The sequence below is a fragment of the Procambarus clarkii genome, chromosome 72 (genome assembly GCF_040958095.1).
Source record: "Procambarus clarkii isolate CNS0578487 chromosome 72, FALCON_Pclarkii_2.0, whole genome shotgun sequence".
Classification (NCBI taxonomy): domain Eukaryota; kingdom Metazoa; phylum Arthropoda; class Malacostraca; order Decapoda; family Cambaridae; genus Procambarus; species Procambarus clarkii.
This window is the reverse complement of record NC_091221.1, coordinates 10,895,423-10,913,620: the sequence shown is the minus strand read 5'-3', so window position 1 is coordinate 10,913,620 and position 18,198 is coordinate 10,895,423. Positions and strand designations below refer to the sequence as shown.

Here is an 18,198-nt window from a genome sequence, read left to right as displayed (position 1 = left end):
AATTTGTTAATATCACTTTTAAACTTGTATACAGTACATTGGGATTTGATATAACTGCTTGTAATCAACCTTCTTCATCCTTAATTGTTTTTCATCCAAAGCCTCTCAGTTACTCTCCATATTCCGTCCATATGATCCACCCAGAACACCATCTACCATCAGGCTCAATGTGACTTAACACCCAGTTGTGATGACATTTTTAATTATTTGGTAGAAAGTCTAAGACCTGTTTAGAATTCTGTAGTGCAACAATTATTCAGTAATGAAGATTTTTATTAGTAAAAGTAATTAAGGAAGAATGAGGAGTCTGTCTATATCCTCCACTAAGGAGCACCTGTACTAGGAGGGACTATTTTTTTGTGCTTTTGTTTCTTAGTTGTGTTTTATTGCACCCATATTGCATGTTCTCAGTCATTTATGGTCAGGGCAAGCCTGGGTTGCCTTTCTTGGTGGATGGCTTGTGTTCTCCTTGCTCCACTCGATAATCCTTCTCTGAGGGGGTTTGTGGTCCTCCTATTTGAGTCGGATCAGACGTGAAGTGTTGATTCCTTGGTTGCTCCTGATCCCTACTTTTTTGTCTGGGCTTTGCTGTGTTTGTTGGGGTGGTTGGTGCACTCATTTAGGGGGTTTCTGGCTTCTCTGGCCTTGCTGTGGTAATCAGAACTTGACACTTGGTGGTAGTTTTTGTCTTTGGTTGATCAGTGATTGATCATAATGTATTCTCCACCTTCTCCTTGCCTTAATTACATAACAGATTACCTAATTGTTTAATTGCAGAGCATTACATGCTCTGCAATTAAACTTATCAAACTTATTAAAACTCTTATCAAAGCAGTTTTAAGTCACTTAGAACCTGGTGATGGATATTGTCCTGGATTGACTATATGGGTTGTGGCTATGGAAATATCCAAGGTACTGGCTTAGCAAAGTTTTTTGTATTGAAAGCTCCAATTTTATAATTGTTTATTTTTTTTTTACACAGTAAACAACGACCACGAGCATTGCACATAGATGACATCATGTTCCGTCAGCCTGTGGAAATTGGTTCCCTGCTTTACCTTAACTCGCAGGTTAGTATTTAACTTTATACAGTACTGTATTCACTTGTCTCCTGGAGCACTTCATCCGCATTAAAGAGTATTTAGTTAACCCTACACTCAACATTGTTAGTATAAGTCATCAGAACAAGAACATCCTATCTCACACATGAACAGAGTTATAGATGGCTGGAACAATTTAAGTGAGAAAGTGGTGGATGCCAAAACAGGGAGGTACAATTGGACACTTGTTACAGTACTTCACTGTTTGCCTTTGTTCATCAAGCAGTAATGGGAGTCCTGGTTGTAAAGTCATTAGTGGGCTGTGCTCTTGGAAAAAGTGGGAAAATGAAAAAGATAAACTGCAAGATGGCGAGCTCTTTGCCTGTAAACATAATTCAGAAGATTTCTGTATTTGTACAGAATTATTATTGCACTTGTATTATTTCTACATTGTAAACAAAAAAAAAGTCATAAAACAGGATATCACCATCAAAACTTCAAGACTATTGAATGTATTTTAAATTCAAGGCTAGTGAATACTATATCAGTTAATACAAGAAACATTGCTGGAGAAAAAGAAGAAAGGAAAATTCTTAAGAGGCCTTGTCAAAGTCCAAGTTGCAGAGATATTGATAATCGAGACCAACTCGAGATTTCCTCAAAGTAAGGAAATAATTAGCAGGGTCTTGCAAGGTGTGTATATGTTTGCTCATATCCTGGCTCATGAGACAGTTAACAAAGAAGTCTGACCTCGTGCTGGGTTGTGAAAATACAACAAAATTTAAAACTGGTCTCGGATAAATACAGTGATCTAGAGCAGACCTTAGGAGGCCTAGTCAGAGACCGAGGCACGGGGATGCTGATTCTCGAAACCAACTCAAGGTAACGCAAGGTATAATCTTGATTAAGGGAAGAACTAGTTATATATTTGATTTAGTGAAAGAGTGAATGTGAATAGACACTAAATGTAAGCTGAAAGCATCATCCTTTAAAACTTTATAATAATATCTTCAATATCAGGAAGGTAGAGTTTTGTTAGAGAACAGTGTTTTAAATAAATATCTACATTTTGTAGAATCTGTATATTTATTATAAATACAAAACATAATATATATATCAATATGTTCTTTGGTTTAGGTTGTGTATACAGAAGGCTCACATGTTCAGATCAGTACAAAAGCAAGTGTAATGGATCCAGTTACAAGATCTACCAGTCTTACAAACATCTTTCACTTCACCTATGCAGTTGACCAACAAGTCCCGTCTACATTGCCTCGGACATATCCTGGTAAGTTCTACATTTCCTTTTGTAAGTCGCTGTTGATGTCATCATTATAAATGGAATTTTAGATGTATGTGGTGTTTTTACTGTTCTGTCATGCCTATGATTTATTGTTTGGTTACCTTTTTCTCTCCTTTCATGAGCTTTTCTCTGCTTATGCACTGGACAAGACCAGAGAGGCAGGTCTTATTAGACACCCATTTAGGCTCAACCCATTCAGGACAAGATCCCTTGCAAAACCATCTTGCCCGGGATAATTTGCAAATGTACCTTTTCCCAGAGGGTTAAAATAGTCAACAGAAGCCTGGCACATTCGATAGTCTTGCATGCGCTAGTGACAAGCTGAGAGGAGCTATCATGGTGCCATGCAGATAGTAATTTTGTTAAGCCATCTGGTAATTTGTCCTTGTCATTTTAAAGAATAACTCATTATGTGCTTGGATCCCAGCTACCACATCATACCAAGTTAACACTACTGTTTCTTTGTGTGCACTAATGTTGTTTGTTGGTACAGTATTCTGTTGTGTTGATTATTACGTGTGTGTTTAAGATTTATGTTGACTTGAAATTATTTTTACCAATACAGAAGCCATGTTGTACCTGGATGGTCGACGCCACTACCAGTTGGTGCGAGGACTCCGCAAATTTTATGGTCAAGGGGAAGTGGTCTCAGATGCTACAATTTAGGGTAATGTCATATGTTCTTGGGATGTAAGTCATCATCTTGTGATGCAAAGTCATCAACCCAGAGAAAAATGATGAATAATATATTGAAAGAAGGTTTTAGGTATTAAAAGTACAGTACAAAGTTATCACACATTCAGTAATTATATCGGTCACACCATATAGCACCACCAAACTCCAGCAGTCATTCACAATAATGTGCCACTGATTCAAAAGACCAGGTCTTCAGCACTCTTCATGAATTGTCATTCATAGTGCAGTACATAAAAACACAGTCATGCCCTCCCTATTAACCTGATCTCCTCAGACTTGCACCCTGCCTTATTCTCTTCATTGTTCACACTCCTCCCTTCCTCATACACTCACTTGTAACGGGGGGTGGGGGAAATAGCTCTATCTTGTCCATTATTCCACCCCCCAGTTAACTAACGAGGCCGGGGGAAACAGCTCTCTCTAGTCCGTTATCCCGTCCCCAGTTAGCTAACTATTCTAGAGCACCTCCAGAGTTCCTAAGGCAGCTTCTCTCGTTCAACACCTTGTAACCTAGGTATTTGACTACCTAGGTGCTAAGACTACAAGGCGCCGTAACTGGATCAGTTACCCGAAACTCTAGAGAGAACTCTAGAATACAGAATCATTGCCACAAACGTATAAGAGGAAAACGAGAGGAAAGAAATGAATAGTGAAGTAATTAGTGAGGGTTTGGGGTGAGAGGCAGAGAGGTGGGAGGAGCGAGGAGGTTCATTAGCTGAAAGTGAGAGTTTAGAGAGGGGTGGAGGGAGAGGAATAGATAGGTAGTAGTAGATAGAAGTAGAAGAGTAGATAGTAGAAGAAATGCTGCCACCATCCATTCATGATCATTACATACAAGACAAGGAATGGAACTTGCCTGTATCACAAAATTCTCAAAAGATGTTATCATGAGTTCATTATTAGTATGTTCCCTCTGTACCATGTATCAACTCCAAACATGTACTCGTTAATATCAGGAAACCAGTAACCACAGAGGCTTTCTCACCTCAACTCAAAATCTCTAGGGAACAAAGTTAAACACAATTTAAATAATAAATTCATAATTATATTTCCCATGAAGTATCATAATTTAGCAATTCAATTAAAATGTTCCAGTTTAATATTTAAAGTGAGTCATCCTCCAAGAATCTGAGAACCCTACAACTTGACTGCCCCTGATCATCACACAACACTTGTAAAACACGACCAAGTCACCTTAATGTTCACTCACCGAGGACTGAGTCTAAGTTGAATAGAGAGAGGGGGGGGGGGGGGGTTTGTAGTTGACAGAGACTCCCGCCCTGCCGGCCGACAGCCTCCCGTCTGCTCTGCTCTCCTGACTGCCGTTCTGTCTGTTAATCCTCCATGCTCGATAGTTCTCCGAGTATTTATTGGGGAACCTAGTAGCTAACTCCGCCCACAAATAGATAGCCTCCGGCACTACCAAGCCACTCCTTAAACGTCGGCATGTTTGAAGGCTACCCGGCTCCAATTATACGCTTAGCGGAAGCAAGGTGAAATTATCATGATCTGACCTCAGGTCACTTGGGGTCATTAACGGTTAGAGGTGTGAGATCTCAGGCAGACAACTGGCGCCTCTCAGATCCTTGTCTGTGACTCGTGTACTCTATATATATTTTAAATAAACTAACCCAAACACTTTTACAGTGTTACATCTCCCCTTCTCCCCGAAATAAAGTTTTTGCAACACTGCTAAAGCAAGCTAGCTGTGTGCAACAACTTTATTAACGAAAAAAAAATACATCCTAGCTAAACAAATATACATCATCCTACTCTAAAAAATGAAATATGTAGACAGACGTCCATTGTCTCTGGCTGGGCGACGTCACTGCTTGGTCTTGTAGATAATCCTGTACCACATTTCTGCAACACAACTGCCTCCGTCGCTTCTCCGTCGTTAACGCACAACAACACTTGGTCAACCCGAAAGCCGTTACTACTTGAACTGCGCACAGGACCGTGGAATTCGGTTGTCCCAGCTGATCTGTAATTGGCCCTACGTCAGTCACCATGAGAGACGTATATTGGGGTTCTTCACAGCTATAGGGACTACAAGTTTCGAGACCTTCATATAGTTGCCAACAGTAGAAATCCCATCCTACTCTTCTTCCTCCCTGTTGCTCCAGCACGCCTCCTTCAGAGAGCTACTTCTGACAGCCACATCAAGTCTGCATGACACAGGAAGAATCACTCAACAGAGCTACCTGCTTGCAGGAGGGGCGGCCAGTCAAGGCAAACGATCCTGTCTTGCAATTACGCTCCATGCAATGATGCTGACACCAGCAAGGGACACTAGGTATCATGTCTCACTCAGCTTGTCTTATCTTCTCTTCTTTCTTCTCTCTATTTCTTCTCTCTTCTTTCTTCTTTCTTCTTTCTTCTTTCTTCTCTCTTCTTTCTTCTCTCTTCCTCCTCCCATGGGTCTTAGACAAGCGACCTGGGGTCCATTGGGGGTCTGTCCGTCCTGGGGTCCATCCTGGGTAGACCGATGTTGGTGGGACAGACTGGAGTCGTTGTTGCTCCTCTTCCATCATTACTGGGTCGTCTGGGGTCGTCTGCAGAACGACCTGGGGTCCACTGGGTAGACCAATGTTGACTGACCGAGAGGGCTGCATCTTGGGGTCCCCTGGGGTGGTGATGGTGGTGGAGCCGTGACCTCCAGGTAGTGGGCTGGTCGTGGTGGTGGTGATTAACGCCCGTGAGTGTGGTACACAGCAGCCGTCTCCCTCTTTTGTATGTGCGTCTCTCCTCTCTTCTGGCTCCCACCTGTGGGTGAACAGAAAGGCGACAATATCGTGCTCCCAAGATATGTTATGTGACCCTGTAGTTTGTATAGGGTTACACAGTCCAGTCATACCGCTCTCCTCCTGGCAACAACTACACTTAAATTTTTAAAATAATCCAATTAACACTGAATGATATTGACTTGGTGGAACATAAGACAGTAACAGAGGAAAGTTAGAGAAGAGAGAATAAGGTCATCACTACCTTTAACTTGTCACAAAAAAATCAACACTAATAGACAAAACACTAGCCTAAACTTAACTGTACCGTTCCTAATCTTAAGTACATAATTAACCATTACTCCCACCCTTAACCTACAGCCACCTACGTGACCCAGAGTGTTTCCCTAGCATCTCCGCCGGTCAACAACTCCAAACTGTTGCCACCCCTGTGACCAGACTATCTAACGTCGAGCGTCCCCAACGTGAAGTCTACTGACATACTAAGCCTCCCCCTAGCATGCTGTACAAGACCAGTACACCTCGGGTTATTGCGTTCAAATGGAGTAAAACAGTCGATCGCAATAATCTGAGCAGAACCACTAAAAACTACTTAAAATCTACACCTGCCACTCCCCACTGACCTGGAGACCAGCAGTGGCTGGGTGTCCCCGTGGGACATGCGAGGTCACCTGTCACACTCAGCTGACCTGCACTACCAACACCGCTAAGTTCCCAAATCACCAAATCTTATTACTAACATAAATCACTACACACGCAAGTTCTGGTAAACATTCCCTGAACACCACAAAACTCACAAAATCACTAAACACAACACCAGAGAATCACAATCTCCTAACCTGAACAAAGCTCGCTAAATCGCGAATAATAAACACCTGTCAAGATCTCCCTGATAGCGCCTGAGCGGCAAAAAGACACGTGGGACTGAACAATGTTGAAAGAACACCAACTACCTACAACATTGTTCAACACCGCTGCCAACATTGTAACGGGGGGTGGGGGAAATTGCTCTATCTTGTCCATTATTCCACCCCCCAGTTAACTAACGAGGCCGGGGGAAACAGCTCTCTCTAGTCCGTTATCCCGTCCCCAGTTAGCTAACTATTCTAGAGCACCTCCAGAGTTCCTAAGGCAGCTTCTCTCGTTCAACACCTTGTAACCTAGGTATTTGACTACCTAGGTGCTAAGACTACAAGGCGCCGTAACTGGATCAGTTACCCGAAACTCTAGAGAGAACTCTAGAATACAGAATCATTGCCACAAACGTATAAGAGGAAAACGAGAGGAAAGAAATGAATAGTGAAGTAATTAGTGAGGGTTTGGGGTGAGAGGCAGAGAGGTGGGAGGAGCGAGGAGGTTCATTAGCTGAAAGTGAGAGTTTAGAGAGGGGTGGAGGGAGAGGAATAGATAGGTAGTAGTAGATAGAAGTAGAAGAGTAGATAGTAGAAGAAATGCTGCCACCATCCATTCATGATCATTACATACAAGACAAGGAATGGAACTTGCCTGTATCACAAAATTCTCAAAAGATGTTATCATGAGTTCATTATTAGTATGTTCCCTCTGTACCATGTATCAACTCCAAACATGTACTCGTTAATATCAGGAAACCAGTAACCACAGAGGCTTTCTCACCTCAACTCAAAATCTCTAGGGAACAAAGTTAAACACAATTTAAATAATAAATTCATAATTATATTTCCCATGAAGTATCATAATTTAGCAATTCAATTAAAATGTTCCAGTTTAATATTTAAAGTGAGTCATCCTCCAAGAATCTGAGAACCCTACAACTTGACTGCCCCTGATCATCACACAACACTTGTAAAACACGACCAAGTCACCTTAATGTTCACTCACCGAGGACTGAGTCTAAGTTGAATAGAGAGAGGGGGGGGGGGGGTTTGTAGTTGACGGAGACTCCCGCCCTGCCGGCCGACAGCCTCCCGTCTGCTCTGCTCTCCTGACTGCCGTTCTGTCTGTTAATCCTCCATGCTCGATAGTTCTCCGAGTATTTATTGGGGAACCTAGTAGCTAACTCCGCCCACAAATAGATAGCCTCCGGCACTACCAAGCCACTCCTTAAACGTCGGCATGTTTGAAGGCTACCCGGCTCCAATTATACGCTTAGCGGAAGCAAGGTGAAATTATCATGATCTGACCTCAGGTCACTTGGGGTCATTAACGGTTAGAGGTGTGAGATCTCAGGCAGACAACTGGCGCCTCTCAGATCCTTGTCTGTGACTCGTGTACTCTATATATATTTTAAATAAACTAACCCAAACACTTTTACAGTGTTACACACTCACCATGTCAGCTTACCTTTCCAGCCTTCCTCTCCCTCTACTCTCATAATCACTCTAATATACTTCACCAGTCTATCATTATTCATTTATTCATCATGCCCAAACCTAGTTGTTGCACTCACTTCAATCTTGTAGTTTATTGATTTTTACACCCCCTACATTTGTTCATAACATTTTCATTCCGTACTGTAACTATTTTAACACAAACATATTTATCAAGTTATTTATTTCTATTTCTACTGCTCTGGTTGATACCTGGTTGATACCTGGTTGATGGGGTTCTGGGAGTTCTTCTACTCCCCAAGCCCGGCCCGAGGCCAGGCTCGACTTGTGAGAGTTTGGTCCACCAGGCTGTTGCTTGGAGCGGCCCGCAGGGCCACGTACCCACCACAGCCCGGCTGATCCGGAACTTCTCTTAGAAAACCGTCCAGTTTTCTCTTGAAGATGTCCACGGTTGTTCCGGCAATATTTCTTATGCTCGCTGGGAGGACGTTGAACAACCGCGGACCCCTGATGTTTATACAGTGCTCTCTGATTGTGCCTATGGCACCTCTGCTCTTCACAGGTTCAATCTTGCATTTTCTTCCATATCGTTCACTCTGACTCTTGATTTTTCAAGTTCATACCAAATTGTTGTCTAAGAACTGTACATACCTTGAGGTGCTTCCGGGGCTTAGTGTCCCCGCGGCCCGGTCGTCGACCAGGCCTCCTGGTTGCTGGACTGATCAACCAGGAGGTTGATCCATATGGGTTGACAACCATATGGGTTGACATCACCACCATTTTATGCATTTCCCTAGCAGCATCTGTTACGCTCTTGCTTTATTTGACCAGGACTTTTATTGCACCAGCCATTTTCTTTCCGTGGTTCACACTACTGTCAATTTTGAATGCACAAATTCCTCTTTTAATTGATCATGCTACCTGCAGTATTTTAACTGATTGACCACTTGCAGCACTTCATGATTCATGTTTAATTTGCACTATTTCCTTTTCTATCCATACCTGAACTTTACTTTTATCCATATTTACTTATAAAGCAGTAAAATTTTAAGCTAGTCTTCAGAAATCTATTACACTGTCTCAAAAGAACTATCATTGGCATACATCAACTTTGATGTACTCTAATTACTCATATCTAACCTAAACAATAAGTTTACATCCTCTATCCTAAATTCTTACTTTGGCCTCCCTCATGATTCATGTATATATATTGAACATTTACATGGATCCATGTATATATTGAATAACCAGAGGGCCATCACATAAGCTTACCATACATCTACATTAATATCTAACCAGTCACTCATTACATCATTAATTTATTCATACACTGACATCTACATAGAAACTTCTTATGACATTGAACAGAACCTGGTCAACTCCATACATGTCCATTACTCTCCGAAGTCCTTCTCTATTAACCTTTTCATTGGCATTTTTTCAAAGTTGAGATAAACTACATAAGGTGTTGCACACCTTAAGTCTTTCTCTGCATGCTATTTCAATATAAACATGCAAGTTGTACAGTCTCTACCACCATAAAATATAAATATTATGCAGATTAGATGTTTAATTTGCAATTTAAAGTTGACTTATTGCTATATAATCTTTCTGGGGGGAGCCCCGTCGGCTCCCCGGAGCTATCCCAGGCTGATATGCTAATGTCAGACTTTGGCATCAGTCATGTGTATGGAGTTCTTAGGCCTACCGGGGACCACGGCCAGAACCGGGCCCCCTCAGAGAGGCAAGGGGAGCAATGGCCTATAGAAGCCCCCGTGTAGTTGGAAGCATTCTATGTCTGCCATCGACCGGAACAGGCACCCAGAAAGGTAAGCGCCCCAAAACAAACCCCTATTCTGGTTAAAATTGCTACCTAATACCGAACTAGTGGATAGAACTCCCCAACCGAAAACAAGCAAATTAGTGTGACGTCACACACTGCCGCGCCGCTGTCTGCGCAGCTCCCCCCTCCCCGGGAGGGGGAAGGGGGAGCCCCAGACCCCCCGCGCCGGCTACCCACACCTCAGTTCTTGAGGCTGATGCTATTGGCGGTGGTCGTGTGCTCTGGCTCCGGTGTCGCTACTGCACTGTGCTTTGAGTGTGGTGTTAGTTTTGTGGGTGCGAGAGCCAGGAGTTATCTTCAGTACTCGGGCTGCATGCGCCTAGGGCTGCCTTCCCTAGGTGCCCTGTAAGTACTGCCCTTGGGGCTTGGGGCCACCTTCCACAGGCTCCTCGGGGTCTGCCTCTGCTGGTCCGTTTTACCTTTCGGTTTTTCGGCCGCCTGTTGGGCTCTTGGGTGTTCTGTTCTCCCTTGTTACCGGCAGGTAAGAGGCAGTTTGCACTGGTAGGGGCGCAGGGTGCTGCTCAGCTTGTAATTCCCGACATCGCGGCCGGCTCTGTTCCTTGGGGTTCGCTGTCCTCTTGCGGGGTTTTGTTTTTCTTTTTGTTTTTTGCCTGGTGGGGGGTTCTGTCATTTTATTCAGTTTGTTTTTGCCCTTCCACTGTTCTCCTCGGTGGCGCCCCCTGCTAGGTCCCCGTGAGTGTACACGTCCCTGGGGTTCAGCTTTAGAAGTTTGCTTGGTAGTTTTGGGCGCCGGTTTGCAGCACCCTGCCTGGGACTACCTGAGCGCGAGTCCTCTTAAAGTAAACGCTCAGGACCCTGGGAATCCCCTAGGGGGCGCGTGGGTCCGATGGATGTGACCCCGGAGTCCCCACTCGCTGTGTGCGAGTTTGAGGGTTGCTCGGTCCCCTTGTCTCAGGGTGACCCTCATTGTTTTTGCCTCTGCCACGCTGCCTGTTGGGTCGGTGATACTTTCGACCCTGAGTCCTGTGAGTGTTGCTGCTTGCTTGTGACTCAATTTACCCAATCCTCTGATGATTCTATTCGGGTACAGGCGGCACGTGCGTTGCAGTCTAGGTTTCGTCTGTTGCAACGCGCTCGGTTGGTTGCTTCCCCGGATGCCCCGGGGCTGCCCCGCTTTGCTTTTCGAGACCCGGACTTGGGGGTGGGGGTCGCTTCGATCCTGGTTCAGTCCGCACCTCCTCGTCCTTCCCCTTCTGTTCGTTCTGGTCCCCCGCCCCTGCTTCCGGCCCCGAAGCGTCTGAGGGTTTCGGGGTCGGAGCAGGGGTTACTTGATCTCGAGACTCGGGCAGCTTCGGGGGTTGCCCCTTCCGGGGGGGCGGCAGAGGCATTCGAGTCTTGTCTCCCGGCCGAAGCTTCAGGGTCTGACCAGTGGGCCCCCCTTCCTCCAGCTTTTCCGGCTGCTCCGTCCTTGTCTTGTGGGGTCGGGGCTTGGGGAGAGGACTCGGCCTCGGGTCCTGTGGTGACGGACCTCGAGGCTGGGGAGGGGCTGACTTGGGGGCCTTGGGCCCCGCTGGACCCCGCCTGGGTTTTTCTTCCCACTGAGCGGGGCTTATTGTTACAAGGAGTGGGGTTTTCTTTCCCCCCCTCTGCGTACGAGTTGGATTTGGTGTCGGCCCCTCCCCGGGTACGGTTCCGTGTTCCCCCGGGTACGTCGGTTCCGTCCTTCAGGAGGTTTTCGGCTTATCGCATCCAACCTGGTGTGGTGCGCGCGGCCTTTGCAGCTTACCTCCTGCGTGACCCGGATTATGCCTCGGAAATGGATCCGTCCACGTTCAGGTTTGGGACTTCGTTCCCTTTCTGGCTCCGTTACGAGGTTCCGGAGTCATCCTGGCTAGCGGACTGCCCCTTGTTTGGTCTGGATTCCTGGCATTCCTTCTGTCGTTCCCGCGCGCTGGAGTGGCGGGAAGCTTCCACGGTGCTTCAGGTTTTCCTGGGGGGTGAACTTGAGTACCTGAATGAGTGCTTGTTTGCCCCTGCCCTTCCCCGCGATGTGGGCGTTATTCAGCTCCATGTGCAGGTTCCCTCCCTTTCGGCGGCGCTCGTGGCGGAGGACTTGCGCGCTCGGGGCCTTTTGTGTTCGGCCTTGCGGTTCTTTTCCCTCCTGGAGCTGTCTTCGGATTGGCTCGTGGAGGATGTGGGGACGCTTGGGTCCGTCCCGGGGTCCGGCACCTTGTCCTCGGCTGCGCGTTCGTCGGCTGCCTTGTTGAAGCTGTTCACGCCGATTTTGCGGGATGCGGTTTCCCTGTTCTATGCTTCCCGTCTCGCGTGTCGGCAGGCGGTGCTGGGTTCCTCCGTGGAATCTGCTTGGGCTCTGGCTCTTAGGCGTTCTTCACCTTTTTGTCCTCTCCTGTTTGGGGAGTCGGCCGTGGCGCAGTTTATTCAGGCTGCGTCGGCGGCTTGTCGTCCGATGTCGGACTTGTTGGTTTTCCGGGGGTCCCGGGGTGGGTCTTCCCGGAAAGGTCGTGCCAGGGCTCGGGGTTCCTCTCGTCGTGGTAGGCCTCTGGTGTCAGGTTTGGGGTTGGCTCCTCCTGCGGACCCTCCCTCGTCTGGTCGGCGCGGTGTTCGCGCTGTGCGGGGTTCTGGGTCTCGTAAGGGTCGCCGGCCCTTTCGCGGTTTGCCCCTTTGACGGGGCGATGGGGGGGCGGCTTGCGCTGTTCGCCCGCGCCTGGTCCCACGATTCGTGGGCCTTTCGGGTCGTGTCTCGCGGCCTGCGGTGGCGTTGGGTGGCCCCTCCCCCCTTTGGGGGGTCGGGGCTGGCGGGGCAGGCTTCTTTCCCTGCGCTCTGTCGAGTCGTCTTGGAGTGGGTACGCTTGGGCGTCGTCGAAACGACGTCGTCCCTCAGATGGGTTTCCCGTCTGTTTCCGGTTCCGAAACGGGACTGCGCGGACCTGCGGTTCATTCTGGACTTGTCCCGTCTGAACCCCTGGGTTCATTGCCCCTCCTTTCGGATGACTACGCTGTCTCAGGTTCGGCTCCTCTTGGAGCCGGGTGCTTGGATGGTGTCCCTGGACCTCCGGGACGCTTATTGGCATGTCCCGATTCATCCGCGGTTCAGGGACTGGCTCGGTTTTGTAGTGGGGCGTCTGAGTTACCGCTTTCGTTGTCTCCCGTTCGGTTTGAACCTGGCACCTCGCGTGTTCACACGCCTTACACGGGTTGTGGTGGCTCGTTTGCGTCTCCTAGGTGTTCGGGTGTTGGCCTACCTCGACGACTGGCTGGTTTGGGCTCCCAGCCAGTCAGCTTGCTTGCTAGCCAGGGATTTGGTTCTTTCCCAGCTCGCCGGGTTCGGGTTCTTGGTGAACTGGAGGAAGTCCCATCTGGTTCCCTCTCAGGTTCGGACTTGGCTGGGTCTCGTGTGGGACTCTCGGACCGCCTCCTTGTCTCTCCCTCCGGAGTCTCTCCTGCGGCTGCGGTCCCGCCTTCGTCTGTTTCTGGAGGGCCCTCGGGTCACCCGGCGGTTGCTCGAGGGGCTGTGCGGGAGCCTGAACTTCGCGATGGTGGTCTACCCGCCGGGTCGGGTTTGGCTTCGACGGCTGTTCTGGTTCCTTCGGGGTTCCCCCTTCCGCCTCTCTCGCGATCGCAGAGTTCGACCCCCGGGGGACTTGCGTCGGTTGCTGCGTCCCCGGCTTCCTCTTCGGGTTTTTCGGGGTTCAGTGCCTTGGCGCCTACCCGAGCCCTCGCTCGATGTGTACACGGATGCGTCGTCTCTCGGCTGGGGTTTTGTGACCAGTGCTCACCAGGCCGGCCAGGGGCGTTGGGATCCGTCCTTCCGTCGAGCTCACAGTACGGTGCGGGAGTTCGCGGCAGTGTGGTTTGCTCTGGGGAGGATTCGGGTGGCCCGCGGATCGACGATTCGGCTCCATTCGGACTGCTCTCCGGTGGTTCATTGCCTGAACCGCGGGGGTTCGATGCGGTCCTTGTCTCTTTGGGGTTGGTCGCTTCGGGTGACTCGTCTGCTGAGTTCTCGGGGTTTGGCTCTCCTGGCGGTTCACGTACGGGGCGTGTCCAACGTCTTGGCCGACGCCCTGTCTCGCTTCGTTCCCCTCTCCACGGAGTGGACGGTCGACGACGAGTCCTTCCGTTGGCTTTGCCAGACGTTCGGGCGCCCCGAGGTGGACCTCTTCGCGTCGGCGTGGTCGCGGCGTCTTCCCGTTTATGCGGCGCCCTTCCCCGATTGCGAGGCCGTCGGGGTCGATGCCTTTCGGCTCGACTGGTCGAGGTGGGGGTTCCTGTACCTCTTTCCCCCAGTTCGGCTGTTGCTCCAGGTCCTGACTCGCTTAGAGACTTACCAGGGGAGAGTTGTCCTTCTGGCCCCTTGGTGGCCGGCCCAGCCTTGGTTTCAGGCGCTGGTTGCTCGGTGTCCGAACCCGAGGGTTTTCCCGCGGCTCCGCCTCTTTCCGCAGATCGGGCCGGTACGTCACGTAGCTGGTTCGATCTTCTCCTCGAGTCTTCGCGTATGGTTTTTTTGACTCGAGTCTATCATCATCTCTATGGTGATCAGGTGGCCTCCTTGTTGGTGTCCCACCTGAGGGCTTCTTCTCGGCGGCAGTATGAAGTTTCCTGGCGGTCCTTCCGTTTCTTTTTGCGTCTTCGTCGTGTTAGCTCCTTGTCTGTTCGGGTGGTCTTGTCCTTCCTCTCGTGGTTGTTTCAGGACCGTCATCTTATGCCTAACACTGTCGCTTCGTATCGTGCGGCGCTGGCGGAGCCGCTTCAGCTTGCTTTCGGTATCGATGTTACGTCTGCGCCGTTTCGCAAGCTGTCTCGTGCATTGTTTCACCTCCGGCCTGCTCATGCGTCGCCTGAGCCGTCCTGGTCTTTGGACAGAGTGCTCGCTTTCCTTTCATCTCCTCGTTTCGTTGTGGCCCCTTCGGTCCAGGATTGTTTTTCCAAGGCACTTTTCTTGTTGGCTTGGCCTCTGGGGGTCGGGTAGGGGAGCTTCATGCTCTCCTCCGGCGCAGGGGTTTCTGCTCTTTTGGTCGTGGTGATAGTTTTGTTCGTTTGCAGCCGTCTCCTTCTTTTCTGGCGAAGAATGAGACTGCTGCGTTCCGGAGGGGTCCATGGGTGGTTGATGCTTGGTTGGTCAGGCCGGGGGTGCATCATGTTTTGTGTCCGGTTGCGGCGCTTCGCCGTTATTTGCGCGCCACAGCTTCTGTGTCCGGGGACGCGCTGTGGGTTGATCCGGTTTCCCTTCTTCCCTGTTCGCGGGTTCGGGTCTCTCAGGTCGTCCGCAGGGTTATTAGGTCTAGCCAGCCTGCGGTCTATCCCCGTGCCCATGACGTTCGTAAGTTCGCGGCTCTTGCTGCCGTCTTTGGGAATATGTCTTGGTCTGATATTCGGGCGCGGGGATTTTGGCGGTCGAACAGGGTCCTGGCTGCTCGCTACCTTGTGAATGTCCCTGGCCCTCGTCGGGCCTGTGTTGCTTTGGGTCGGCGGTTGCAGCCAGTTGTCTCGGCTTCGAGTTGAGGGGTGAGCGACGACCGCCTCCCGGGTAAGTCCCTCTTTTTCTGTCTGTGGGTAGTTAGCTCCGGGGAGCCGACGGGGCTCCCCCCAGAAAACCAGCGTTGAATGTAATGAAACGCCATTTTCTGGGTGAGTCCCGGAGGCTCCCCGGCATCCCTCCCTCCCTCCGGTCGGCGGTTTTTCGCGTTTTTGACATCCAGCCTCAAGAACTGAGGTGTGGGTAGCCGGCGCGGGGGGTCTGGGGCTCCCCCTTCCCCCTCCCGGGGAGGGGGGAGCTGCGCAGACAGCGGCGCGGCAGTGTGTGACGTCACACTAATTTGCTTGTTTTCGGTTGGGGAGTTCTATCCACTAGTTCGGTATTAGGTAGCAATTTTAACCAGAATAGGGGTTTGTTTTGGGGCGCTTACCTTTCTGGGTGCCTGTTCCGGTCGATGGCAGACATAGAATGCTTCCAACTACACGGGGGCTTCTATAGGCCATTGCTCCCCTTGCCTCTCTGAGGGGGCCCGGTTCTGGCCGTGGTCCCCGGTAGGCCTAAGAACTCCATACACATGACTGATGCCAAAGTCTGACATTAGCATATCAGCCTGGGATAGCTCCGGGGAGCCTCCGGGACTCACCCAGAAAATGGCGTTTCATTACATTCAACGCTGGTTTTTTGTATGTGTACGTTCCTTATATTTACTATGAATTATTTCTATAATGGATACCAGCTCAGTCATTGGTAATTAGTTCAAGAAATTGTATTTACTGTGTTTGAAAATTCTTGACTTTTAGTTAACACAAATCTTTGTGTTGATGTTTAAAATATAATGTGGTAAAGGCAGTAAAATATTCTACATGTAACTTACTTCATTTTTTATCTCTTTGTCTTGCAGAGGATGCAACTTATGGTTTTCCAAGGTCAAACACTGGGAAGCTAAAATGGACGAAAAGCCACTAATGTGGTGGTTATGTAGTAAGTTAGAGACTAATTAGAATAGTGGTAATAAAATATGAGTATAGTGGAGTGGATAAAATATAGAAATATCTTTTAAAGAATTTATAATATATTTATTTGTAAAAATATTGCAGTAAATGAGTGTGAAGATGTAATTTTTGTACGGTCTGTAATTAATGAGGTGTGTGAGTGAGATGGTATGGATATATGGAATTCACATGAGCAAATGTGCGTGACTTGAGGTAACTGTAGTTAGATACGGTAAGAAACCCAATTTTATTTTATTTTAAATGGAATATTAATTTTGAGAGAGAAATTGGGTAGAATACAATATAGTTAAAGACACTGTATATGCTATCATTTTTAGAGCAGGTCTTGGAGAAAAATACATGTAATGGACAATAAGTCATGACTGAAAATCCATTTCTTGTATGTCACAAACTGCATAGAGGAGGGGGGGGAATTATCAGGAGAAAGTGCCAAGTCTTTACGACTACATAGCACTTTGAAGGGATCGGGATAAGGATTTGGGATGGGATAGGGGTAAGGAATGGTGTCCAAGCACTTGGATGGTCGGGATTGAACGTCGACCTGCACGAAGCGAGACCGTCACTCTACCATCCAGTCCAAGTGGTTGAGTACATAAAGGATTTTACAAAAAAATTTGTGGTGTGTAGTTATTTATCAAAATATGTTAAATGGAAATTTTAATATTTATATTTTCCTTGTTAATTACTGGTTAGCAAAAGTAGCATCAGTTACTTTGATTTTAACTGTTTATAATTATATTTTCTAAACATTGTGAATTATATTTATCCAATACAATATAGTGAATACAATACTTGGAAATTATATTTTCATTATTTTTATTTATATACTACTGTATTTGTTTTATTAGCTTTATCCCAGTAACTTGTAAGCAGTTTGAATCTCACAACAGAGTTTCACACATACATGGTTTATTTTCTGACCTAATTTTTTTTTAAATGCATGGCACAATTTTTGCTCTGTATAGATTGGAGCGCAGGGTTGATGCACATCTGGGGGCCTTTGTTTCATTTTAGCTGCAAGCTGGTAAAACACATTGGGGCATGGGTTAAGTGTGCATTTGGGTGCACAAACGGTGTTTATCACTGCAGGGTGCTGCACCACATTGACATGCAGAGTTGGTACCGAGTAAAGAGAGACTTGGGCTGGTTATACAGTGAAGGAATCTGTTATGTGCTCTTAATTTCATCAGGTATACATTGATCTGGAGGAGATACTGATGTTTGAAGCATTATTTACGTACAGTATATTGATTCTATGACAATATTGTCCCTTAAACATACACATTTTTGTGGATATACTATACAGTACTATAGTTAAATTTTGAGTGTACTGAATGGGCTTCTTTTCTCACATGTCTGAAAAGCTCAGAGGTTTCTTGGATATGTTCAATGCATCTTTGGTCAAAGATGTCTTCAAGGAGGAGAAAACTTGTTTTGTGAGTTGCATGTGTATGTGATATGAATGTGTACCTAAAAACCTGGAGATGATGATTTGCATCCTATTGCATTTGGGATCTATATATAACTATGAGAATGGTTTTTATGCATTATTATGCATCACAACTCGTTGGAAGTGCCTGATGACCTTGATGGGCTATGGCAAAGTGGGCACACTGTTTTGAGATTTATTGCTCAGAAAAGGGAATTGCACAGTTACCATTGATTGGTTTCATTACTTTCATTGTATATTTTTGTTCAAATGAAAAGTATCTAGTAATGTGTCCTTTGAGGCAGTTGTAATGCAGTATTTCCTATGTAGCACCACTTTTAATAAACAAACAAAACGTATAAA

General features: G+C 47.4%; 1 protein-coding gene across 2 annotated transcripts in view; it reads left to right on the top strand.

Annotated features, from left to right (window-relative positions):
• The window catches only part of LOC123773704 (acyl-coenzyme A thioesterase 9, mitochondrial), a 43,722-nt gene extending 25,524 nt beyond the window's left edge, over positions 1 to 18,198 (top strand). The window contains exons 10-13 of one of the 2 annotated variants that reach the window (XM_045767566.2): positions 983 to 1,070; positions 2,178 to 2,328; positions 2,909 to 3,010; positions 16,295 to 18,198. In XM_045767566.2, the coding sequence (XP_045623522.1) occupies positions 983 to 1,070; positions 2,178 to 2,328; positions 2,909 to 3,009 (340 nt within the window). In that variant the 3' untranslated portion in view covers position 3,010; positions 16,295 to 18,198. The remainder of the gene's footprint in view (positions 1 to 982; positions 1,071 to 2,177; positions 2,329 to 2,908; positions 3,011 to 16,294) is intronic. The other variant, XM_045767567.2, reaches the window with a different exon arrangement.